General features: G+C 39.3%; 1 protein-coding gene across 1 annotated transcript; it reads right to left on the minus strand.

Moving 5' to 3' along the window:
• Positions 1 to 744: 744 nt before the first annotated feature.
• LOC121303622 (RING finger protein 145-like) lies at positions 745 to 19,920 on the minus strand. The gene is made up of 10 exons (XM_041234764.1): positions 19,001 to 19,920; positions 17,900 to 18,008; positions 17,221 to 17,312; positions 16,338 to 16,579; positions 15,596 to 15,771; positions 13,611 to 13,751; positions 9,328 to 9,510; positions 8,374 to 8,521; positions 7,236 to 7,592; positions 745 to 6,080 (listed from the first exon to the last, which is right to left on the minus strand). The coding sequence occupies exons 1-10, from the start codon at positions 19,164 to 19,166 to the stop codon at positions 5,172 to 5,174; spliced, it is 2,523 nt and encodes an 840-aa protein (XP_041090698.1). The 5' UTR covers positions 19,167 to 19,920; the 3' UTR covers positions 745 to 5,171.
• Positions 19,921 to 26,426: the final 6,506 nt, after the last annotated feature.

Below are 26,426 nucleotides of genomic sequence, written 5' to 3' on the forward strand. Positions count from 1 at the left end.
TTGACTTATTTAATACTGCTATTGAAGATGTAATTCATGGTTCCTGTTTTAAATAACGTCTCTGTATTTACAACGATCCAATACTTAAATGTAAGGCGTTTTAAACACATTTCAAATAGAAGCAAGTGCAGATGAATATTGAAATCGCTTTTTGAAGCACCTTTACCTCGCATTGTATAAAACGTTCTTTGAGAATTGGCAAAAAAAAAAAAAAAAAAAAAAAAAAAGCAAAGCGTACAGAGAGAAACTCGAAGTAAAACTGCAGCCAGTAGTCTTAAGAATACATGTTGGTAAATACAGGTCAGGTAAATATGTGAAAAGCCGTTTTAGTGTTTTTACCTTCGCTCAGGACCACCAAATAAACATACTAATAATTAAAAACACGTGTTTGCTTAAAAACATCTCCAACACATTCAAGAACACGAATAAAACACTCTGCATATTTATTGTTATTTAATACAGTATATAAAAAAAAAAAACCACAAATCCAGTTTATATATATTTGCAGTATTTGCAACAAAACAAACAAAACATATTAAACAGATTAATACATTTATTCGAACTATTTTAGAATGTATAGGTGCAAAAATTAGCCAACATTTTTACAGATAATTATACATAAACACATTGTGTAAACCAATTTGTTGATTTTATTATATATATATATATATATTATTATATATCATACTATATATATATATATATATATATATATATATATCGTTTATTTTTATTTGTATTTATTTATTTATTTATTTTAATCTGCTTGTCGGTGGTCTGTGTATTTGCCTCAACTGTATTCTTTAAAGTGTACTGCATCACCAAAGCGGCAACTGGGGAAGAATTGCTTCAAATGATGTTTTATTTGCAGCGTGTGTGCATTTAATAGACGGTAACACCACATTTTCTTGGAAGTGACGGGAATTTAAATTACATGCTCACAGCGATTAATTCAGCAACTTCTAAATTAAGTTAATTGTTTAACCTTTATATCAAACGGTAGCAGACAATCTATTATATCGGCGGTTCGTAGAGCAGATCAAATGAAAGGTACCCTTTAAGTTAGAATACCTCCACGCCGTTAAGTTATATAAATAATAATAATAATAATAATAATAATAATAATAATAATAATAATAATATGTGTATATTTTAACTAGAATGTTAAAGATATCCTTTGTATTCCCTTTTTTTGCAGTTCAATGAATAGCATGTTTCATTGTGAACAGTCATTGTATTTAGACTCGTATTGTTTAAAGGTTTTAAATAACCCTACCAGTGTCATTTTGCTGTAGCGTATCTTATGATAGGAGGAATATGTATTTTTACAGTTTTGCTAGCACCAATTAGCCTATGTTAATATTTCAGTAGAATAACTGCGAGGTGTCGAAAAATAAAAACGCTTAATTCTCCAATATCAATGAATTGTCAGAAACAGTTGTGCTGAGGTGTTTGGGTTGCTAAACTAATACTTCAAACAATTTAGTTACTCGCGTGTTGTGTAACTATTTTTTTTTTTAAGTCCATGAACACAAAGAACGTTACATACATGTAGATGTCATTTTACCTCCAAGGTTATTTAAAAAAACAAAAAAAAACAAAAAAATCAGACACAAGTGTTTGTAAGTGCGATATCAAAGCTGGATAACTCCCTCTACCGGTTGAGATTGGGAATAACATGCACTTCTTTCACATCTGCATGGTGTTGTGTACTGTACCTTTTAACACACACCTCTAACGACGCTGACAAAGCGTAAAATAACAAGCTTTTAAAAGAAGCTGGTTACATTTGCATCAGTAGCAATTCGCATCCAGAGAGATGAAAAGGCGGATATTGCCTATCGGAACAAATAAATCCATAATACAGGAATACTAAAATAAAGAATTCATGAAATTAGAACTTGACGGTGTATTTTTGTTATAAAATTAACATCTTCAGACATTGTATTTAATAAAAAAAAAATACAAAATATCCAAAAAATACCAAAGGACCTTACGTGCTCTGAAATCATTGCTATAGTAACCAAGCAAATGGCCGTTCCCTCTCAACTCAGCAGTTTACTGTGTTAGCTGTCTGTTCCAAATGGAAAACAAGCATTGGTGCCTGGAAATGCAGACCCGGCCACAGTGTTAATGGAGGATTGGAGCAGCATCTCCGCTAACACACGCAATATCACAACATAGCATTTCACAAGTCAACGGGATGGAGTCACACAGGTTACTAACAGCTGCTACAACACTACCGGAAAAGTAGTTTTTGTACTTGCAATTAAAAAGATTATTATTATCTTGAGTGAGTTTTCTTAATATTTCATTTCAGTTTAATATCCTGCTTCATGTCTTCTGCGTGATTCTCTATAGCTGGCTCTGCTTAGACCGCAGTATATATGCCGTGCTTCCTAACTATTCCAGTAAATACTGATTCCGATCTGAATCCCCAGCGAGGTGGGGAAGATGTTGCACAGGCTTCAATGCAGTTCAATGGGGGCTTTAGTGCAACACTTAAATGCTTCCCCACCTCACGAGAAATAATCAGCCTTTAAAAGCATTTTTAGAAACCATTTTCAATAGTTTGCTTCTGGAATAGTTAAGCTATTGCAACCAATGCAGAAGCAGCACTGAAGGGCAATACAATGAAATATGAACAGAGATCATCGCGTTAAAAGCATAACATCCTGTCGTTGAGATTGAAGGTACTTATTTCTGAAACTGCTTCGCTTGCGTCACCATTCGTTGTATTTCCCTTCTTGGAGCTCTTCAAACAACACTGCATGAGGCGACTGACACTGAGACATTCATTTTAATGGGGACCCAATGGAAAGCAGCAGTCGAGCCACAGCTAGACGGCCGTACAATATATCATATTAAACCATCCCCTTTCTTATCTTTCTAAATAGTTAAACACGTCCTTTATTCAAACAGACCGAATCCCACAGACACGACAGACTGATAGAGAAACGTTTGTCTCTAACGATTCTCATAGTGTGCAGGAATCCAATTCACCTTTATTTAATGTATGTTCTGAACTGTAGCCATCAATTACATTACCACAGCAGGCTGCTCTAGATTATTCCTGGACTCCACCTGCTGCTACATTACTACTTAACTTTCTGTAATGTAATATTTACTGAATTAGTGTGGAAAAATAATCCTGTCACATCCGTACATCTCGTTGCTTGAGTAGCCCAGCGTGTCGTTTTTAGCTGTGTTTTCTATTCTTCGTGGTTCTTCACAATACTCAAATGCTGTGGTGTTTCTGTTTAATGTTGACAAACCGGTCTCCTTGGCTCTGTCAGCATTCCCTTGCATGAAGCGGCGCGCTAAAATAAAGCCTAACGCAAACACAGCATGCCGAATTTCTTACAGAATAGTTTTTTCTTTACACTGACAATTCAAGAAATAAACATTCAATAGCTATTTCGCCCAATTTGAGTGCCCCAAATTATGTTTACGAAGTGCAGTGCTGCCATCTAGTGGATTGAAAGAGAAGCACAGAAACAACGCTGTATCTGCATGATTGTAGAAGCTTTTGGCAGTAGCTCAAATTAATACAGGAACTACTGACTCTGGTACATGGTATTAGATATTTCTTATTGAGCTGATCTTAAGAAAATATTTAACAGCAATACAGAACGAAGCATTACCGAACAACGTTGAGGTACCTCTTTGTTTTAAGCTGTGCTATTTACAAAACACCAGGAACTGCTACGCTGATGATTTAGCAGCATGTGAAGCGAGGAGGAAAGAATATCAAGTAGAGGAAACAGGAAATACAAACTGAACACATGTAAGTTTAAGCACTTTAACATAACCCTCTTTTCCTAGAAATTCAGCAGCACTCATTTAAAGGGAACTTTATTAGGGTTATAACTGCCTTCCCGACATGCTGCTAAATGTTGTGGGGGTTTTTGTATATTTGTTAATGGATAGTTAATACACTGTGACTTCTTTTCATTTGGTTTCTCAACACAGTACCTCCTGAAAAGTAGTCTACTCCAACCTGAAAACTGTGATAGATGTGGTTTGTACCAAAATGAAACACAGGGGCAATATTCATGGTTATCAGTTTTTCCTAAAACAGCCCCACTGAATGGAAGAACAGCTTAATGTATTATATTTATTAAAACACAAAAGCATCTTCCCACGCTCAGTATCAGTCACAAGTGATGAGTTCTTGTTTTCTTTCTTACGTTTTTATTTGTTGAGCTTTGTTACTCCTGCGAATTTGCAGTATGTTTTTAGTTTTTCATTCTGTCTACGCTTGGATAATCCCCATATGTGCTTTCACAGTTAATTTTCTCTTTTAAAAGACAGATAGGTATGAACAGAAGTGTGGAAGCTGCTCAGGATAACAGGAACCCCTCTGAAGCTACACTGTACCTGTGAAACAGAGGGTCTGTGGGTCAGATCAACGGCACAGTAAATAACCCTACAAGCGTCCATTTCACTGCCATGACTTATACAACCATTTCACATTTCAATATGGATGTCTTTTTGCGCTATTTCCCATGTATCTGTACTCTGCCAGACCACTGTCTAGATAACGTACAAGCACATACTTTTGTTCTGTTTAACACACTATAGGATCCAATCGGTTCTTCCATCTTTAAATCACTCCTGCAGCTCTGGACAACAGTTTAGCATCACCTAGAAATTTCAGGATTGAGACAATTAACAATAAAAAAAAAAAAAAAAAAAATATGAACATAATTTAGATCATTTATAGAACATCATGTAATCAAAGAAACTACAAAATGATATCGCAAATGATATATGGAAAGCTAAAGCTAAGCTTAAGTATATGGAAAGCTACAAAGCGGTATGTAATTCAATATGGTAACGTATCATTCAGCAGGTTTCATTCAACTTTATGAAACAAAACTGGTTAATTCTACAGGGTGACGCAAAAACGTTTGGCTGTGGCTACACACCTGTGTCGTCATCTACCTGTTCTTTGTTAAACATCAGAATTGTAATTCTTTTCAGGATTTATTCAGTTCAAGGAAAATGTAGGCAACATATTTGTATGTATCGTTGTGTCTGACAGGAGGCATGAATAAATCAGCAGTCTGTGCTAGGAAGAACGAATTCCTTGTCTTTTCTAAGTCAGCCCCATCTTCTTTAAAGACCCCTACTGCTGAGGTGCAGTGCTCCTGTCCTTGAGACTGGAGCTATGCGTGGTCCTGGAAGGAATCCTGCCCCTCTCCTGCCCCAGCCAGCACAGCATCATCAGCAGTCATCGTATTTAACAGCGTACCTGAGTGGCTTAGAGGAGGACTCAAACCATTACCCAATGTTCCAAGCAGCAAACCATTATCCGCCGTTTCCCTGCGATAGTCCCTGACAAGGTGTTCCTCATTAGATCCAAGCAAATGGGACAAAGAGCGAGATTCACCGGTAACGCGTGCTTTTAAATCACGACTCCTCTCCACTGCAACACTCTGTTCATCTGAAAAATCCCCTGAGTCCCCAGTAGGCTGAAATGTTAAGCCTTGAGATAAAATTCCAGCATGTTCCACAGTTGACCTTTGATCTGTTAAAATGTAACCAACACCTTGTAAGCTGGTATATTTGAAGTCTTCTTCATTTTTCTCATCTGTATCACTTTTCATAATATTCATAGCCGACTCTGTGGCAGTCAGGGGAGATGCATCTACCAACGTAGTACTCTGAATGACCGGACTGATGGTGCCAACAACATTTCCAATTAAACAAAGACCAGGGACTGAAGTCTGTTCTTGCCCACCCAGTGAGTCCCCTTCACAGGTGATATTTTCATCACTTTCTCTGCTGTCTTTCTGGTCATTCTGAGAATCATCTGGTTCATTTCCAGCATCTGCGCCATGAGCAGGCCTGAAGCCCGAGGCTCGAGTTCCAGTCTCGCTTGCCTGGAAAGCTCTTCTGCCCTCTTCTTCAGCTGCAGGAGACTGGCCCTCCTCTGCACTCCCATTTTGCTGAGGCACACTGGGTTTCACCTGTTGGTGACACATGGGGCAGGTCTCCTGGACGTACAGCCATTTCCGAAGGCAGCTGGCGTGGAAGAAATGGCCACAGTACGTCACTACTGCTGAATTCATCTCCTGCAGAGGGGAAAACAAGCTTAGATATAAAAAGTGGGTAATGAAATAACTATGCTGCTTTATTTTGGGATCAGGAAACATGTCTGATTAAAAATTAGTGCTTGGACAAACATTCCTAAATATTCTTTCAAAATATAAACAAATATAGAAATATTCTTTCATTTTAGCGGAAAAAGTATGATACCACAGTACAAAACGAAATTCTCTAAAGAGCAACTAAGCCAGGTACCCAGTCAAATGACCTTACAAACAGAAAATGAATAGTAGAATGTGTTTTCTTTCTTTTAATGGGTTAGTTTCATCTGAACAACATTTTTCATAGTCATTTATTCTGAACACATTTCAAGCAGTTTTTGTTCAAACATTCAAATATTTGTCCCAGCTCTGCTCAAAACTAGTACAGTATGTCTGATGTGTTTGCCTGTTTCCCACAGTTGAGGAAATAATACAAATCATACAAAACACACTGCATTGTATTCAAGACCTCTGAAAACAAATGTCAAGCTGGCAGCTCAAAACAACTTAAAAACAAAACATCTGTCTATCCCTGGAAGCTTGAAAAAAGAATGAGGCAATTTATATTTACAGGAGCAAATGGGAAATGCATGTGGATCCCTGCTGTGGACTCTTCTACTGTTGTTGTTTTCACTCACGCTGTAGAGCTGGATGAGAACGCAATTATCCATAATCAGCTCAAAATGATCTTGATCTTTTTCTTACAGTCTGCTTTTCGCTTGTTAGCTTATATAAAACATTGTTGTCTTCCATAATAATTCCAGTAATTTTCCAAAGCCCAGTTTAATTCGCCTCCAGCATATCTTTACATTTTGTCTACAGCAGCAGTTGCAGTGATGCTTGTTTAGTTTAGAAGACTGTCAGAAGCACGATTACGGCTGATTGGAACGATGATCAGTAAATGTTTTTTTTGTTTTTTTTTAGCAGTGCTCCTTCGATGTTTCATCATTTGATAACTAACAAATTGGGATATTTCAAGTTGATGCCAATAAACTGTAAAAGTACTGTATTTTACTGTACAAGGACCCTCCAATAATTTGTCAATATTTTAATATTTTTTATGTGCAAGTCAGAAAACACACAACAACAAGGAAGAATGGTGCAATACATAATGAAGACTGAAGAAGTGCCGACCCTCACCTGGAAGCAGATGGCACACAAGTCGTTGTGCCGCTCAAGCTGCTGTGCGGTGGCCCGGGGCAGAGAGCTCATCTTCTTGGCAGCTTCCTGTCGCAACAGGAAGCTCTTCCAGCCGGACTGGGCGCGCAGCCACACGTTGAAGTAGGAGTGGATGATAATGACGGAGGCGCCCATCCAGCTCCACTTCCCGAAAAGGAACTCCAAAGTGCCATAGCACACCACACACAGCGCCACCAGGAATTCCAGCATCCGACTCCCTGCGTTCACATAGTAGATGACCTCATCCAGGCACTCAATGGTGCGACTGCGGACCAGCTCAATCACGAACAGCATGTAGATCAGCAGGGTCCCCATCACCTGCATAGAATGGGGGGGGGGGGGGGGGGAGACAAGTTTCAGATCAACCTCAGAAACAAATGTATCTGCACACCTTAAATATGTAGATCACCACAACCTACAGCCACAGTATGTACATTTATAAACAAGAGTGTGGCATTTGTGCATACAGATGGAGAAGCTCCTCTCTTCGTTTATCTCCAGATCTTTGAATACCTTGTGCTAAAGAATGCCCATACCAGTTGTTATCACATTAGATATAGCAGTTCTCTTGAGATAGGGTTTTAAGTGCCAATTTCATCCATGAATACAGGTGAACAGACACTATCTGAAAGCGAATGGTATCATTAATATGGTCAGAGGAATTTAGCACTAAAAAAGTTCACTAGACACCATCTGTAACGGAACTCTATTGACGGAATCATAGAATAAAGCTGTGTACCTACTACAATGACCCTATGTCAAAACAAGTGGTAAGGATACGGCCAGAGGTTTAAGCAGTGGAGCAATGTAACAGTTATTTTATTACACTGGTAATGGAACATAATTACACAGTCGATGTAGCTGCATACAAAACATTCAGACAGTAGCTCGGAATTATACCGTCTCCAAGCAGCTGTGACTTCAAAAGTGACAAGAAAGGGTTTTACTTGCACAACCCCCATGAACTGGACCTACGCAATCCCAGAATGCATAGGTGTGCTGAACACAAAGCCAATATCTTGAGTTAATCATTATCATCCAGAAAAGCAGTGTACCAGGGATCTTGTTTGTCCGCCCAGTTAAAAGGGAAGAGCCACACCTGCAGTGATGTTAAAATGCAGCTGGAGACCAGGATCAGGAGCCAGAAATCCATGTGGAAGAACTTGGAGATCTTATAGGCCATGAACCCAGGGAACACCAACAGGAACAGGCACATGCTTACCCCTCGGAAATGCCTCAACAGACTCCTGCAAAAACAGCGAGAAACCAGCTTCATGCACATCAAAGCTCGTTTCAATAAACACCCATCACCAAACCTTTAACACTCCACTGTCCCACCTCAAACAAGCAGAAAATACCAAAAAAGTAATTTTACCCCCACCTCAAACAAGCAGAAAAGACCAAAAAAAGTCAATTTGCCCCACCTCAAACAAACAGAAAAGGCCAACAGTCCATTTCTGGCTAACCTTTGTTAAAAAGCAAAGAGGAGAAAGGTTTAAACTGAGGAAACTGACTACACATGCAAAATTATAAAAGCTCTTATGCCATAAAATTTCATATACTACATAATGTAACAAATACACAAAAGGACATTTCATAAACATGCATGGAGAACTGTTTACACAAAGCCAGACTGTAGATGAGCAATAAAAGTCAGGCTATCGAAATGATTCCATATAGGCTGAATTCATCTTGAGGTCAGTTCTGAGTAAGGGGGTAACCTGTAAATAGGCTGATTTATATAACATCTCTGTTCTGAGCAGCAATAACAATGAATCCTACTGACTAATGTTACGTTAACATATAGAACTACATACCGCTTTGTGGTTTTCCACATACTTAAAAAACTGACAAAAAATTGAAAAATGTGACATTTCAAAATCTAACATCAAATACTGCACTACTGTTATGACTTCTGCAATGTCATTTAGTAGTTTCTTTGACTACATTATGTTAAATTAAATACCTAAATTATGTTCATACAGTTTTTATTATGATGCAAAACTTTTGGCCACAGCTGTTAAGAAGCCGGCTGTCCATGTGCTTTTCTGACCTGTTTTGAGAGGCTCCGAGGGCCAGGATGAAGGGGTTCGTGATTTCAACCATGGACTGCAATGCGGAGGTCACCACAATGAACAGGATGATGCTCAGCAGGAAGGTGCGTTGCAGGACCTGCATGTCCAACAGCTCAGTCTGGAGAGCCAGCAACAGCAGGGTCACCCCCTCGGTCACCCCCCTGGCAAGAAGGCAGGAACCATTTTAGATGTACTTCATCTTACAGCACAGTTATCCAAACCAGTTTCGACAAGGTTCTGTTCAGACTTGTGATCGCTTCAGTTATCCATATCATTTCAAAGTGTAACTTTGGTTTGAAATGTGTGGGGGGAGACGTTCTGTAGCTGTGGCATATAGTCAGACCATTAAAATGAAATATTCATTTTATTCAGATTGGTTTTTTTGCGGTCGTAAACTCACAGCCACTCTATGATAATAAGCTCCCAATTTCCAAATAGAACTATTTTTTACAGTATTGAGACCATAGACATCAGAAATGGTATCACGATTGGGAAATTTCCCAATGAAAAGAAAACTCTTTTTACTACCAGGCCCTGCTTTCTCCTCTCTGCTTGAGACCACCCAGAATTAGAGATGTGATTTTGTCACAATAAAAACCACAGCACAGTCATGGCTAAAAATAGACAATTTCACAGAATGGTGAGCGCTAGAAAGATTTTAAATTAAATATATTCATATAATATAATAATATTTCAGTATTTGTGCAAAGTAAACATATTTAATGTATTTAACATGTATTTAAAGTGTTTTCTTTTAACATACGCTTCTAGTCCAATTTAAACATAGGTTAACAGTACCTTTTAAAAGACAATCATAACAGGAATATGCTTACCTTTTCATTTTAACATGAATACCTTGTCAGACGTAAAAAAAAAAAAAAAAAAAAAATTACTTGAACAAAGAAGTTTTTTTTTTTTTTTTTTTTTTAAATAAATGTTCTGGTTGTAAAACTGAGAATTTTACAATATCCTTTTTGTTAATGCCTGTTTAAACACAGCTGTGGTTTTGGTATTTCAAGATGTACAGTCTAAGATTAGAAGGATGGTTCTGCATTTACACTATTGACAGGTCCTGTTAAGCACCACAGGGGAACCACTGCAGAGCTGCAAATCTGGGAGCATGCTTATCCAGAACTGTAAACCCTAACCCTGCCTTTAGGCTTTGCATTATCAAGTGTATGCAGTAGGGCTGTTTAACAAATTAATCAACCCAATTAATCAACTAAAAGAGTTGATTACAGATTTTTTTTTTTTTTACAAATTAATTGTGCAATAAGAGAGCATACTGGGTACATACATGCTGTTTAGGGAAGTGCTGATTTGAAGCTCTCTCTCCCTGGAAGTGGCAAAGGGGTTCAAGTTGTGTAAAAATCATTCTTGTCTTGTTTTGTACAAGGATTGCTGATAGTGTGCTATGGATGGATATACAGTGCCTATAGAAAGTCTACACCCCCTTTCAAAATTTTCACCCTTTGTTGCCTTATAGCCTGGAATTAAAATGCATGAAAATATTTTTTTTTCTTCATTTATCTACACATCCTACCCCACATCTTCCAAGTGAAAAAAATATTCTAGAAATTTGTAGAAAATTAAATTAAAAATAAAAATTTAAATAGCTTGTATAAGTGTCCACCCCCCTTGTAACAGCAATCCTAAATAAGCTCAGGTGTAACCAATCGGCTTCAAAATCACACCAAGTTAAGTGGCCTCCACCTGTGTTAAATGTTAGTGATTCACATGATTTCAGATTGAATTCAGCAGTTCCTGTAGGTTCCCTAAGCAGGGTAGTGCATTTCAAAACAAAGACTCAACCATGAGCACCAAGGCACTTTCAAAATAACTCCGAGAAAAAGTTGTTAAAAGTCACATATCTGGTGATGGGTATAAAAAAATATCAAAAGGCCTTGAATATCCCCTGGAGCACAGTCAAGACGATTATTAAGAAGTGGAAGGTGTATGGCACCACCAAGACCCTGCCTAGATCAGGCCGTCCCTCCAAACTGGATGACCGAGCAAGAAGGTGATTGATCAAAGAGGCTACCAAGAGGCCAATGGCAACTTTACAAGAGCTACAGGCTTTTATGGCCAGGACTGGTCAAAGTGTGCATGTGACAACAATATCCCAAGCACTCCATAAATCTGGCCTGTATGGTAGGATGGCAAGAATGAAGCCATTACTCAAGAAAGCCCACCTTGAATCCCATTTGAAATATGCAAAGAAACACTCAGGAGATTCTGTAGCCATGTGGCAAAAAGTTTTGTGGTCTGACTAAACTAAAATAGAACTTTTTGGCCTAAATGCAAAGTGTTATGTTTGGTGCAAAACTGTATGTGTGGTGGTGGCAGTATCATGTTATGGGGATGTTTCTCATTGGCAGGGACTGGAGCACTTGTCAGAATAGAAGGGAAAATGAATGGAGCAAAGCACAGAGAAGTCCTTGAGAAAAACCTGCTGCCCTCTGCAAGAAAGCTGAAACTCAGACAGAAGTTCACCTTTCAGCATGACAATGACCCAAAGCACACAGCCGAAGCTACACTGGAGTGTCTAAGGAACAAAAAGGCAAATGTCCTTGAGTGGCCCAGTCAGAGCCCCGACCTAAATCCAATCGAAAATTTGTGGCATGACTTGAAGATTGCTGTCCATCAACACTCCCAAAGGAACTTTACAGAGCTTGAACAGTTTTGTAAAAAAGAATGGTCAAATATTGCCAAATCTAGGTGTGCAAAGTTGATAGAGACCTATCCCAACAGACTCACAGCTGTAATTGCTGCCAAAGGTGCTTCCACCAAAGTATTAACTCCAGGGGGGTGGAGACTTATTCAACTATGATCTTTCAGTGTTGTATTTTTAATATATCACTTTTTTCTCAATAAAAACTTTTTTCCCCTTAACAGTGTGGAGTATGGTGTGTAGATAAGTGGAAAAAAAAATCCTCATTTAAATAAGTGAAACTCTGAGGCACTGACACAACAAAATGTGAAAAACATTCACGGCGGTGTAGACTTTCTATAAGCACTGTACATATTTGGAACGGGAATGTTGATCTAAGTTGATTTAAATGATTGCCAAATATTTACCTGCAAAGTTACTGCATTGTAATCAGAGCGGTGGAGCGCTGTGTTAAATCCAGCGTGGGTATTTATCCCGAATTACAAACTGTCGATGTAGTTATAAACCTCAGAGTGTTTTGTGTTTGTGCATTGCTAATAATTTTGCTGTCAGGGGTTACCACCCCAGAGTGGTTACACAGTACGCTTAACTGCTGCTCTGGCTCTTAGGGTTTTACATGACCGAGTTATCAGGCCCTTAAATCTGTTTTATTAGGGTAATAGGACAGAAAGGTAACATTTGTTACATTTACTAAAATAAAAAATAATAAAAATTGTTCTAAAAAGAACAAAATTCCTATTGGGCTTATTTTTTTTTAGATTATTGATTTTTTTTTTTTTTTTTTTTTTTTTTTTTTGTTAAGTATTACTATGCAGAACAGCCGCTATAAGACTGTTACCTTTATTAAAAATGTGCACAGATTAATCTATAGATTAATCAATTTATGACGATAAATTAACCACTCAACTTTTTTTTTAATGGAGTGATAGCCCTAGTATGCAGAGGTATATGTTCTGCACAAAAGGCTTTGGGGAATTTGAAGTTTGTTTCTCTTAAAACTGCTCCCTCTGCTTTTATGAAATTGGCAAAATTGCCGTTTGCTTTAACTTTGCACTGAAACCAATTAAAAAGATTATAGGAACACATTATTGAGAAATACAAGTTTTAGTACTGCTGCAATGCGAGAAAGTGAGGGGGGGCACGTCCCTGCGTAGATCAGATCTATATCTGGATCAGCTGAGAAAACGTGCTAAAGATTAAAACCCCTCAAAGATGTTAGCGTGGGCAAATGAGTGCCCACAAGCCCAGGTGCTGTGCCCGCAATGCCATCTGACATACTCTGCCACCCTCAAACATCAGTAGCGGAACTGCTTTTGATGACATTTGATACAACAGCATTTTAATGTCTTTTGTTTGTTTCACAGGTTTGGAGTAAGTACTGAAATTAACCAAATGAAAACTCACCCTTACGAGTAAAACAAAAAAATGCCTGTGACAAAAAAAAAAAAAAAAAAAAAAAAACCTTTGAGGCCCACTGTTCTAACCCTATTTAGCACTGCAATAGCTAATCCAAACCCGTTGGGACGGGAGCCTCAGTACTGCTCGTCATCTTTTTTTGTATGTAATAGACCTGTGGGGGAGTTTGCTCACCTATGCATGACGTTCTCGTTGTGGACAGCAGCGTAGCCCCCCAGGTAGAGCTTGCAGAGGTTGAGCAAACCCAGGGCCAGGTAAGAAACAACGAAGGAGAGACCCAGTAACGAATATGGAGTACTGCAACACTCAGACACACTACAGAGGGAGAGAACGCACACAACACTCAGTCAAATACATACTGCCTAGAGGCACTGGAGTTTTCATTCATTTGTGATAGTGCCCAAACGTGTGTGCGTACTGTTGGGTAAAAAAATTGCAAAAAATGATCAGTTGCATTTAGAACATTTTGAAAAAGAACAGTGACAAATAAAAATACTTAGCACACGTGCATTAACAAATGCCCTAAAAACTCAAAGAAAATTACTTTACTTTAATGAAGGGCTGTAATGCAGCAGGAAGCTCAATTATGAAACAAAAAAAAGGAGTGAAAAGGTTACCGTACAAAGCTGAACACCAATAAAACTACATTATCTTTCGTCAGTCAAATAGGGAATTACGTGTTAAATAAAGGTTTTGAGTCCCGCGACCATTATCGATACATCGTTCTCCAAAAAAGTCAATGCATCGACGCTATGAAAAGGGCAACCCCATCCCCCCACCAAAAAAAAAAGCCTGCATACTGTAATACAGGAGCTGTGGATTACCATGTAACATTGCTAGTAATGCTTTAAAAACTAGTATGCATCTTAAATTGATTACATTAGTTTATGCATAAAGTAATTAAATATATTCTTTTTTTTTTTTTTTTTTTTTTTACCTTATTTCGTGTGATTTGTACCAGTTGGGGGACAAAGCAAAATCCAAAAAATAAATTGTTTAAAATTCCATAACAAGGTCAGAATAACAACCAATCAAGAGAAACAAAAAAAAAAAAAAAACACTTTTAAAAAAGGTATCACTGTCCACAGGAGTTTAGCAAGAAGAGTGTTGTCCATGGCTTACATTTGAATTGTGTTAAGGAACACGATAGCATCCACATGTTGTTTTAATGTAAGCGATGACTGGCACTTGCTTACAATCTGCCCAGCATTACCGACTACCTGCTCACTAGGGACAGACGCTGCCGGCATGCTTAATACTCCTGACCAAAGATACAACTTTTGGAACGATCTAGGTTGTTTTTCTTAATTTTCACTCCGGGTAGTCCCGCTGAATAAATGCAGATTTTGTTTGAGGTTTTGTAGGGTGCCCCCTCACGCAGATTAGTTGTGTTACAGGAGCATCCCAAACATAACTTTAGAAAACAACTGCATTGCCTCAGCCTTACATAGAAATAGTTGGGTCTGCAAACAGGAAGTGTACTGCTGATAAAATATATATATATATGTATATATTTACAGAATTAAAAATGAAATGCAGCGTACTTGGCTGCAGTAAAATAAACTGCCATTCACTAAATTCAGCTCTCAGACTGTGCTAATGAAAATATCTAAAATATATGACAATATGCTTGCTGTGGTGTATTTAATATTGAAAACAGCAGAACAAACACACTGCAATTTAAACTTGTTTTTACTGAAAAATAAAACGGTAAAATATAATCATAAGAGCTGTCTGTGTGTTACATGTCGTCAGATCAAGACTTGACTAATGCTGAGCGTGGGAGCTGCACCATGCTGTTCCCATATTACAACTGTACACAATTAAAGGCACGGTCACCAATTACACATTTTCAGCCAGTCTTCTATTGCAGGGGCCTTGATGTTGCAAAAGTCAATTTTCTTGTCGCGCTTGCCTTGCTGTGAGCAGTGCTGAAATAAAACTCTTTCACTGCACTAATGCAGTACTTTGTCAGATACTACAAGCAGACCACTACTAGTCTAGCACATGCTTAAACCATCCAAATTTGCGCCATAACGCACCATTTTAAAAATGTGGGGGGGGGGGGGGGGGCAACCCCACCCCCCAACACACACTCTCCCCCATCGGCCCTATGCGCCACACTGAGAAGATGTATGAAAGCAGTTGGTGTTGTGTACCTGGTAAGGAAAACATAGCGCACCCCCTGCTGGCTGAGGAAGTTATTGCTGGCAGTTGCAGAGAAGTAGATCTGAACCATGAAGCGAATGAACCAGAAAACGCCTAAGAGTTCAGGAACAGCAAACTCATTCCACAGAGAAATCCCCACCGCCAGCAACCGGTACAGCTCAGTCACCTGGGAAACAGGCACAGCAGAAAGACAAAGACAGCATCAGTCTAACAGATTGACAAGAAGGAGAAGGTGTATACCCATAGACGTACATGACAGAGAATTGTACAAGAACTGTCAAACAGGACTGCCCTTATTTATGCCATCGGCATGAATAGATTTAACACAACAAGTAAACAGCTTCAAAATACCATTTAATAGATTTTGCTCTAACTTCCAACACTTCTGTTCAGGTTTGCAATCACTCCTTGTTGTTCTGAGGACTCGTGTTCCAATATTGACTTGTAATCTTGTTTCTTTTTTTAAACCTGTCTTTAATCAGTCCTTATGCAGCTGTTATTTTGTTTGAAGTAGCCTAAATGCCAAGCACTGAAGAGCTTTCCTCATTCCATTCAAATCATGTGACAATGTGACCTTTCAACTTTCCTGGTCCCATCTACTTTCTCTCTGACAAAGACCAGAATAAAGGCAATACAACCACAAGCACCAAAAAAAAATAAAAATAATAAAAAAATACAAAAATTGCATGACTTTACGTTTCCTAAAAAAAAAATTTCCCACATCAAAGTTACCTCAATCTGCAGAACCCCCCTGTAGGCAGATCTGGCCAGCTTATAGGACACAAAGAGGTTTGAGAGCAGGAAGGCTACCACCATCATTCCAGTGAGGACCATGGAGAAGGTGTTGATCGTGAGCAGCACAGTGTGAGGCACAGCAATGAGCCTGGCCACCAGGGGAAGCAGGTGAGCAGAGAACAGCCAGACCTGCCTGATCTTCATCAAGAAGGCACAGAGCGTGCTCAGAATGATCTGACCTGAAAACACACACGCACACTGAAACTGGGTCAGCATCTTCTGGTACACCTGGAGTCACATCACAGTTGGAGATACAAGGATGTCTCCTTGCAAGCCTGGCTTCAATGCTTACGCAAATTTAAGGCAAAAAATATACTACCACCCCACAATGAAATGCAATGCTAAAGCAGTTCATGCAACTTCACAGGCCAAAGCAGGCATTCTTTCTGTGGTGAAGATATTAGGCACCAGGCTTTTACTAAAGCTTTTAATGCATTTAACCATTGTTCCTTGAGATCACTTAGGTTATCTACCCTATGAAGGACTATGCGTCCATAACCTGAATTCACATGAATGCCTACAGCGCATGCAATTATTTCCATAAGAATGCAGCTGATTTTCAAACCATGCATTTTAAAGGACACCGACTCATGTGACCTACTGGTACAAGCATTAACAGTTCAGCACTTGAAATTACAATTGTCACATGGTTAACTTCAGAATACAATTTTACTGCAGTTTCTTGAAAAGTAAACCACAGTTCATTTCCAGACAGAACACTGAAACAAATAAAATGCAAAGTTTGTATTGTACAAAAGCGACACTTAACACAGCGCTCTGACTCTGACATGGATAAATTCACTTGATGAACGCCACTTACTCGTCAGTGCAGTAACAAAGCGGATGAAAGCCTGGGAATCGAGATATACTGCTCCACTGTAACCATGTTGAATCTCATCCTTCACGTAATCCCTGGCACAAGAACACGACAGAATATTACGTTTGGGACCCCAGAGTATTTCTCTGCTCTTTCCTAGCATGAGTGGGACAGGGTGGGGGAGCACTGGTACAATGCGCTGGCCTTCCCCTTGGGGACCTGGTTCAATTCAGCCAGAAGAATGAGACTGAGTATTGGTTTAGGACCCAGCCCAGTGTGATTTCATCAGACCACTTGATATCAGAATTGCTTTCCCATGCAGTTCTGATATCGACTGGCCTCCAGTGGAATCTATGACTGCTGAATCGAAATCAGCATGATCTGAGAATCACATTCATCAATAAACTATACAAGCTAAACAGAGATCCATCCTTATAGGACAAGGCCAATAAAAGAACCGGTACAGAAAAGCAGAAATAAATATTCAAACACTTAGAAAACCCATATTCATTTTAATTTTTTTAAGGGATAGCCCAAAGGACTCTTTTTTGGCGTGACAAATAGCTCACTTACATAGAGACACCAAACCGACCTGGCCAAGGAGTCAATGCTCTGGTTTCTCCACTGATCTTACAAACTATTAAAAACAAGGTTGGACGGTTATTCAAGCTGGTCACTTTACCTGGAGAGCTGGTGTCCCACGTACAGCAGCAAGGCTGTGAGGATGTAAAGATACAGCTTCACAATGTGTCTGAGAGGCAAGAACAGCACGACAGCGCTGAAGAGATGACCTGGAAGCAAAAACAAGACCGTGTTAATATACAAGCGTGGACAAGCACTGTGGGCTGCCATGTGAGAAGCTGCAAAGAGTTCCAGGTGCATCCACTGTTAGGGAACCTGTAGGGAGGAATGTTGATGTCTGTTCTGAAGAATGGTCCTTCACTTTTAAAAACTGATTCTTTTGGACTAGGGGTGAGGTAAGAATACCTATTTAAAAACAAACAAATGAAATTAAATAAAACCAATCATGAATACATTTCTGACTGTAGCAGCCATTTCTTAAATTAACTTGTTAAGCAATTGGCAGAGGGTGTTTTGCTACAACCAGGAAACATCAATACAAGGAAGCACCTGTCAACCAAGCAGGGAGGAGGCTGGGTGCAAACCAGTTACCTGGTACACCCTAAGAGAGTTTTAACCAGTATGCAAAAGAGCCGGGCTTGTCCGCAATTTAAGTTTTAGAACTTTTAACCTCGTTTCAAGAACAGGGGCAGAATCTGTAACGGCAGCGTATCCACAGTGCTCGGTACACGCGTCATCATTGAACAGACCTGCAACAGACAGGCGCGTCTCATTTACAAAAAAATGTGCGCTACATAGAACTTACACAGGGTCGGGTCAACTGCCTTTTTTCAATTCTAATTCCATTTTTAAAATCAATTCCAGTAACCATTGAATCAATTCTAATTCCAATTCCGTGTCAAAGGATTTGGACTTCGGAATTTATTTTAAAAAAATGAAAGGTATTGACCCTAACCCTGATAACTCATACATTATTTTTGCAACCCTATACAGCCGGAGTCATACTGTACACCAATTACTGGCATGGCAAAGGCATACACTCCCTCACAGCAGACTGATGCATTACTTATTTACTTGTACTGTAGTTAACAAATACATCACTCTTTCTATTAGGTTAGCCAACCGGGCACAGGAAAAATCCAAACACAATACACAGAACACGCAACCCAACTGCTTCCCCTCAACGCGTGGAGGTGCTTACCCAATAAATACACGTTCCAGATAACGTATTTGTATTTAAACATGTCTTCATTTTTGGCCCGAAGCTGTTCCGTAATGCTGTCGATGTCAAACTTGTAAAACAAGTCCAGCAGCAGAATGCTGGGGACCCTCAGGGCGACATTTGCAATGTCTTCCAGTCTTGGCATTATGTATTTAATATCTTCTCAACACTTATGTTCCTCCGTGCAGCCACGGTACTTGAGTATATTTCAGAAAACTCCGTTAGCTCATTTGTTGAAGCTCACAAACCCCGTCAAACCGTTTTTCCTGATGCGTTTGCCAAATCCTGTTAAGCACGTCATGCTGTTGTTTTATTGGTCAGTTCCATCTGTGCCTGACAGTTCTACAGGAGGCTGACCTGTCACTCACTGGGACTTGCAACTTACATTTTCACTTGACTTGGCACTGCGTTTCAATAAGCTGATATCACACAGCGAAAATATTATTATTTTTTAATTATTATTATATAGTTATTTCTTCTGTCGCCAGTGCTGATGTTGTTTGTCGCCCCGTTGTTGCTCAAGCTGTTTTTGCACACCGTCCTGAACTCGATGTTGTAACATTTTGCAGACTGTCCATTTGCAATGACGTAAAAACATAATTTATAAAAACAACAACGAAAGCAAATATTTATTCTTAACGTTTTATGAAACAAAGCCTTGTGATTACTGCTTCTCCACAGCTATGACTGTGAACTTCACCCCCACAGAAAATACACAAACCAGAAGCGACTCAGGAATATTTCTGGAAACGTTGCGAGGTTTCTCAGGCAGTGTCGAAGGCTAAATGTACAAGAGTCATTCTATTTTAAAATGCCTAGCGGTTCTAAACACTACTATTGAATTTCTCTGCCGCTTCAGACACTGATCTGTTTATACGACCATGTGTCTGCTTCCTGTCAAAAAGGATGTGCTTGTAATCCACGCCGACTTTGACTTCTTAAAGGTGTAGTAACAAGAGTGTTGTTAATACAAATATTGATTTCATTTTGTCACGGCGGTCACGGAACTAGTGGATTTTGACATCCACTCAGCGTGAAAATAAGAAAGGATAGCATTTCAAGTTTGAATTAAAACGTCAAATAAATGTGAACTATAATTTTTTTTTTTTTTTTTTTTTTTAAAAAAGTGGCGAAATTAAATTCTAAGCAACTTCCGAACAATTTAATGAAAGCAGAGGGAGCACTACTGAGAAACAAACTTCAAATTAACCGACGCCTTTTGTGCAGAAAATATGCCTCCGCATACACTTGATAATGCAAAACCTAAAGGGAGGATAGTTTAGTTCTGCAGAAGTATGAACCCCAAATTGCAGCTCTTGCAGTGGTTCCCCTGCGGTGCTGCGGTGTCAACACTGCAAATGCTGAACGATCCTTCTGATCTTTGAATGTACATTTTGTAATACCAAGACCACAGCTGTTTTTAAGTAGACATTAACGAAGAGGATATTGTAAAATGTTCAATTTACAACCAGAACAGATTATTATTATTATTATTATTATTATTATTATTATTATTATTATTATTATTATTATTATTATTATTATTATTATTATTGTTGTTGTTATTATTATTATTATTATTATTATTATTATTATTATTATTATTACATACATGTTGAAATTGAAAGGTAAGCATGTTCCTGTTAAGATTGTTTTTTAAAAGGTAGGCCTACTGTTACTCTCATACAGCTGCACTGTCCACGTGACACCCTAGGCAGCAGGTGAGCACTGCCTAGACATGAAAAACATGCTTCCACTCACAGACTCACGCAGGTGGCACACACACAAACGGCAAGGAAGATAGGACAGCACACACAGACCAATACCAAACCCTGCATCCTCTGCCCTTCGGGTCTCTTCGGAACACCTCCTTGCTTTCTTTCACTTCACATGCACGCACAACTAGGGAAGAGCCCTAGGGCCAATGCGAGAAAATTCGACTTTAAAACCCTGAAACTTTGCTATTCTATGAAAAGATGAAACAAGCGGAGATCTGAAGTCTTGACAGCACAGCTATCAGAGCCTCAGATTCACTACCATCGGGATTTAAGTCTAAAATGGCTAGTATACATTCCTTTTTCACCCCTGCCCCCCTATTACTGCCTTTGCAGTTTAAAAAAAAAAAAAAAAAAAAAAAAAGCAGTACTTTCTTTTCTTACTTTTTCTTCCAGTCTAACACATCGCAGCTCCTTGAGCCTGTGCTCCACTCCAGTATACACTAATCGCTGCCCCATTGAGTGACTGCACGCTGTCCAGAACCAGGTTCTCACCACACTGTACCTAAGTGCAGCACCATTTGCTTCCCTGTACTGCTCTCCTGATTGCCTACCTCAGCCACTCGAGCCTGTGTATCCACCCCGGTGTATGCTATGCACTACCGCGGGTTGTGTTGACTACACACGGTGCTAGGTGGTTCGGCGCCCTCAGTGCTCAGATACACCATGCCTCTGTGCTATCGCCCCAGCATGTCAATAACACCTGCATTCGGTAGTCTGATTCTTCGATGCACCAGTACTGTATTCTACCTCACTCCGTGTCCTTGGTGCTTCTGCAGCTTTGGTGCCTGAGTGCTTCAATACACAGTGTACAGAGAACGAGACACTGACTTCTGCAGTACTCACCAGTCTTTCTGACGGGGCAAATGGTTTATAACAGTGGACCAAAAGGATGCATATTCCATGTCCCTATTCGTCCAGCGCACAGGAAGTATCTCCACTTTGCCTTTCAGGGGAGCGTCTTCGAGTTTTCTGTGCTGCCATTCACGTTTTCAAAGTGCATAGTTGCCATTCTAGCTCCCTTGCTCTGCAAGGTATCAGAGTGATGAACTACTGGATGACTGGTCGATCTGAACCAGTTGCAGGAAGGAGCAGTGGGCCATACAGCAATTGTGACGAGCATCTGCTGAGGCTGGGTCTCACCCTCTACGATGCCACAGCCAATTAATACCGGTGCAAGGTACGGTCTACTTTGGATGTGAGCCTACCTGTCGGATGACAGAGCAGCTGCTAACTACAACTGTTTGCCCCTTTTCAACAGGGGTTCACAGAACAATTGGTGTTGTGTTAAAAACTGTTGGGTCTGATGGCCGCGGCTTCATCAGCCACCCAACTGGGGTTACTCCACATGCACCCGATCCAATTGTGACTCAATGCCTTCCGGCTGCACCCCAAGCGTGACAAACACCGCCAGCTGACCGTTTCTCGCCTATGCTGGGAAGCCCTACTCTGGTGGAGGCAAGCCTCTCACCTGAGCAAAAGCGTAAAGATGGAAGTGATACACAATCATCAATTGGTGATGACAGACGCATCCAACTCTGGTTGCTGGATAGTCTGGGCAGACAGAGAAGTCTGTGTACCCTGGTCAAGTCGGTGGATATCCCTGCACATAAATGCACAGGAACTGAGAGCGGTCCACCTCACGCTTCAACACTTCCTTCATGTGCTCCAAAACAGACATGTCTTTGTTCAAACGAACAGCATGTCAGTAGCGGCATACGTGAATGTGACAGAGATAGAATGATTCTTGGGGATCAATCTCCCTCCGGACCTGTGAGGGCACTGTGTAAAGGGAATAGAGTGCTCTGGACTGGATGGCCAGACAATCTATTCCCAGGGTTCGACGGAAGTCGTCCATCTAGAAAGGGGGTGGCGATACGGAACACTAAATCATTGACCCGGAATGAAAACGATGTGGCAGCCGCGGACTGGAGGGGTAGTTGCAATCGTTAACCAAGGAGTACTGATTGATGGTATAAAAGGGAACGTGGCGAAGTGATCTGCAGATCTGCGAAGTGATGGTGAAGGAGTACCGTTGTCACAGGAAAAAAGTTAGCCGCGAAATAAGTTAGTGTTTGCCTTTTTGAGCCTTTCTGCGCACACGCAAATTTTATAATTTAAAGGCAAGGTTAAGCCGTCTCTTTTCTGTCGGTAAACTTCAGAAAATTGTTTTACTTTTAAAAATGTTGTCAGGATCTTTATTAAAGCTAAGTTGTATGAGGTTAAAATGGAAAACAACTTATTATAACATAAATATAGTGATTTTAACTCTGCATAAACATAAATTATACTGACAAAATAATGCTTTTAAAATATTTATTTTTGTTAAAATCCATACACAGTGAGCACTTTATTTTAAATAAAATGTATTTATAAAAACTTAAACGTACATTTACACTAAGATGATAAATGTTACTTTTTTTAAACAGAAAAATAATGTCTGCAATACACTTCGATAAGTATGATGTCAAACAATCTGCAATACCTGTTTTTGTTTCTTAAAAAAAATTCAAATGGCATCTGTAAAATCTTGGATAAATCTCCACAGAACCTTGCCTTTAACTTCTAAAATCTGTGTGTGCACAGAAAGGCTCAAAGAGGCAAACGCTAACTTATTTCATGGCTAACTTATTTCCAGTGACACCATATTGTAAATCGTGACTGTTTTGTTTGTTTTTGTCATGTCTAATTGTACTTGTTTGTTATTTAGATGGCTAACACGATGCAGAGCTGTCGCTACTGGCCAGCACAAAACTCAGGCAACACTGCACTGTTTTCACGATAAATTGTATTTGCACCACGAGCACTACAGCACTCACTTTGGACTGGTAACCGTGTTTGTATATTGTGGGTTTCTTAAAGACTGAACCCCTGAGTTATACTGAGTAGTACATAGCCTTGTGTACTACCATTCATTATTATTTACTGTTTGTCATCAGACTTTGGATTATAAATAAAATACCCTTGCACCTGGTATGTCTGTCTGTTATTGAGCACTCCTGCACCTACACATTGCTAACCACTTTGCCACAGTGAACCATCAGGAAGGGCTTCAGTCCCCAGAGTTACACCGCACAGCCTTTTGGCTGTTGATCTGGGCACAGAGGCACTTGCTTTCCCTCCAGGCTGTCCATCTCCCGGGAATGTTATACTGGGCAGCTGACCTCATCTCCAGGGAGGCTCCTCAATCGTCAGAATGGCAACTGCACCCTCAGGTGGTGCAGCGCGTTTGGGACTGCTTCGGGGAAGCCCATGTCAGTCTCTTCATCACGGCAGAGATGACTCATTGCTCCCTGTGGTTCTCTCTCCACTAGGCGCTGACGCCCTAGCCCACAAGTGGCCCAAAGCGCTTTTGTATGCTTTTCTACTAATACCGCTGCTCCCTGCCTTCCTTGAGAAGGTCAAGAGAGACAATGCAAACAACTATATATATATATATATATATATATATATATATATATATATATATATCATGTACTTTTTTCATGTCAATTACAACGTATCAACATTTAGAATACCTGGGTTATGGATTGCTATAATATTTGCAGAATGTCCTGTTTACGCACATGCACTAATGCTCCACAAATGAGGTGTCCATTTAGTGTGGTTTGCTAATCTCAACTGTGTTTTAATACAGTATGATACATTTGGCATTATCCTGGGGGGAGAGGGAGGGAGAAAAGTCACCCTTAATACATTAGTCTTATATAGGGCTGCGGCTGGCATGTTTTTTATTGTTAGATACAGGTGTGTAAAACGCATTGCCTCAAAACATTCTTTATTTTTTCTAAGATATATGTGCGCACACTGTATAAAATGTGAAATTCCCTTGGGGCTTCAAGGTATCTGCTGTGCCACTTTCCCCTTTTTTGGGCTTCCCTGCTCTTTTTTCCTAGGGGATGCAGGTATTATAGCTGGCTATAACATTTGGCATCCACTGTCTCTCAAGAGTTAATATTAACTGAGACACTAAATCAGCTAAACGCCTGTGTGAGTATTCTGCTTTTGTAACTTACAATTAATTAAATGCTATAGTTGTATAACATCATAATAATATGAGCGGGGGAGGGGGGGTGCAGAAAAGCAACAACATCTTTACTGCATTTGTATAAAAACGTTGACCACAAGAGGGCAGTAAACTAACATTTTAAGTACATTAAAGACAGCTTTAAAACAGACTAGAAAAAAGTAGATAGTGAAGGTACTAAAAAGAAGATTGGTTAACAGTTTGTCAGCAGTGGTTCTAATAACCAAAGAAAAAGTTGCTTTAGCAGCTTAAAAATCTGGTGCTGCTTTCTGTAGCTTCCTAATCTGAAAATAGATTGTGTGACCTACAAAATAGGAAGCAGTAGTTTAAAAAGTAAATCAACAGTGTTGTATTTGAAAACGATAAATCAGAAATTTGATGGGGAAAAAAACAAGAGCTATAAAAATTATGTTAACGTCCCTCTTTATCAATAAGAAAAAACTGCTCATGTTATAGAAGGAGCTTCAGCGGGCTTAGCAGTTACGAAGGTTGCCCGATGCTGAGGCAAGGCTGACATGCTTTTACTCTGAAGGAGTTGCCTGGCTGGCACTGAAGGACAGCCTGTCCCTACACTGGTCTTCATGTACAAACACGATTGATGCCTAATGTCAAAGTCTGCCAAACATTGCACTACACCTTTCATCCACCAGAGGGTAGTAAAGCACTTAGATACATTTGCACCTGTCAAAAGTTGACAGCAATCCCTGTCTCACACTGGCAGACACATAAGTTTTCAAATGGTGTAGAAATATTCTGTATTACTACGCATGTAAAACATGTATACAAATATTTAAAATATGTAAGTTGACTGCATAAACTGACGGTCAGACAGACTCCATACACCTTCAGATTTTGATACACTGACGTTAAGAAGGTCTTTAGCAAATGTTATCAAAAAACAGTTCTTGAGATATATGTTAAAATGTAAGTGCGTCATAGAGACAGATAGTCTGATAGACAATTAGCATCCATACCTATTAACTGTAACCCTAACCTTGGCCCTAACCCTACAGAAAAACAGCCTATGTATGTGATTATGATACATCATGACCCTAAAGACCCTGGAAAAACAGTTCCCTTGATAAAAGCAAAACATACATACAGAGAAGACTGTTTTTAATTTTCTGTTTACAAACTGGCATTTTATCTTAATTGACTATTTTTCAAATATTACAATTAAACTATTTTTGTGTTGTAATAGTATAATTTGTTTTTGTTTGAAACTTTTTAATTGTTCTATTTTTACAAAGTAGCTTTTTATCTTAATTTACATTTAACCCACATTTTTTGTCTCTTTATTAATTTCAATGTTATTACATTTTGTATTGGAGTGTTTTTAATTTAATGATTTAATTGTTCATTATTGTGTAAAGAACCTTGTGATGAAAGGCACTACAGAAATATGAATATGATAAATATGAAAGCACCAACTAAGACATAGCTTTACAGTAAACTAATGTGATCCATCTGCATCTCCATCCATTTGCGTTTCTTTCCATCTGATGATGTAGATATCCTTCTGCCTGGTGTTGATGGCTGAAGTGTGATGTTGGCTACAGGGATCAACTTATTTTGCCTCCCCAGCGCATCAGCTCACACAACT

The sequence above is a fragment of the Polyodon spathula genome, chromosome 1, assembly GCF_017654505.1.
Source record: "Polyodon spathula isolate WHYD16114869_AA chromosome 1, ASM1765450v1, whole genome shotgun sequence".
Lineage (NCBI taxonomy): Eukaryota > Metazoa > Chordata > Actinopteri > Acipenseriformes > Polyodontidae > Polyodon > Polyodon spathula.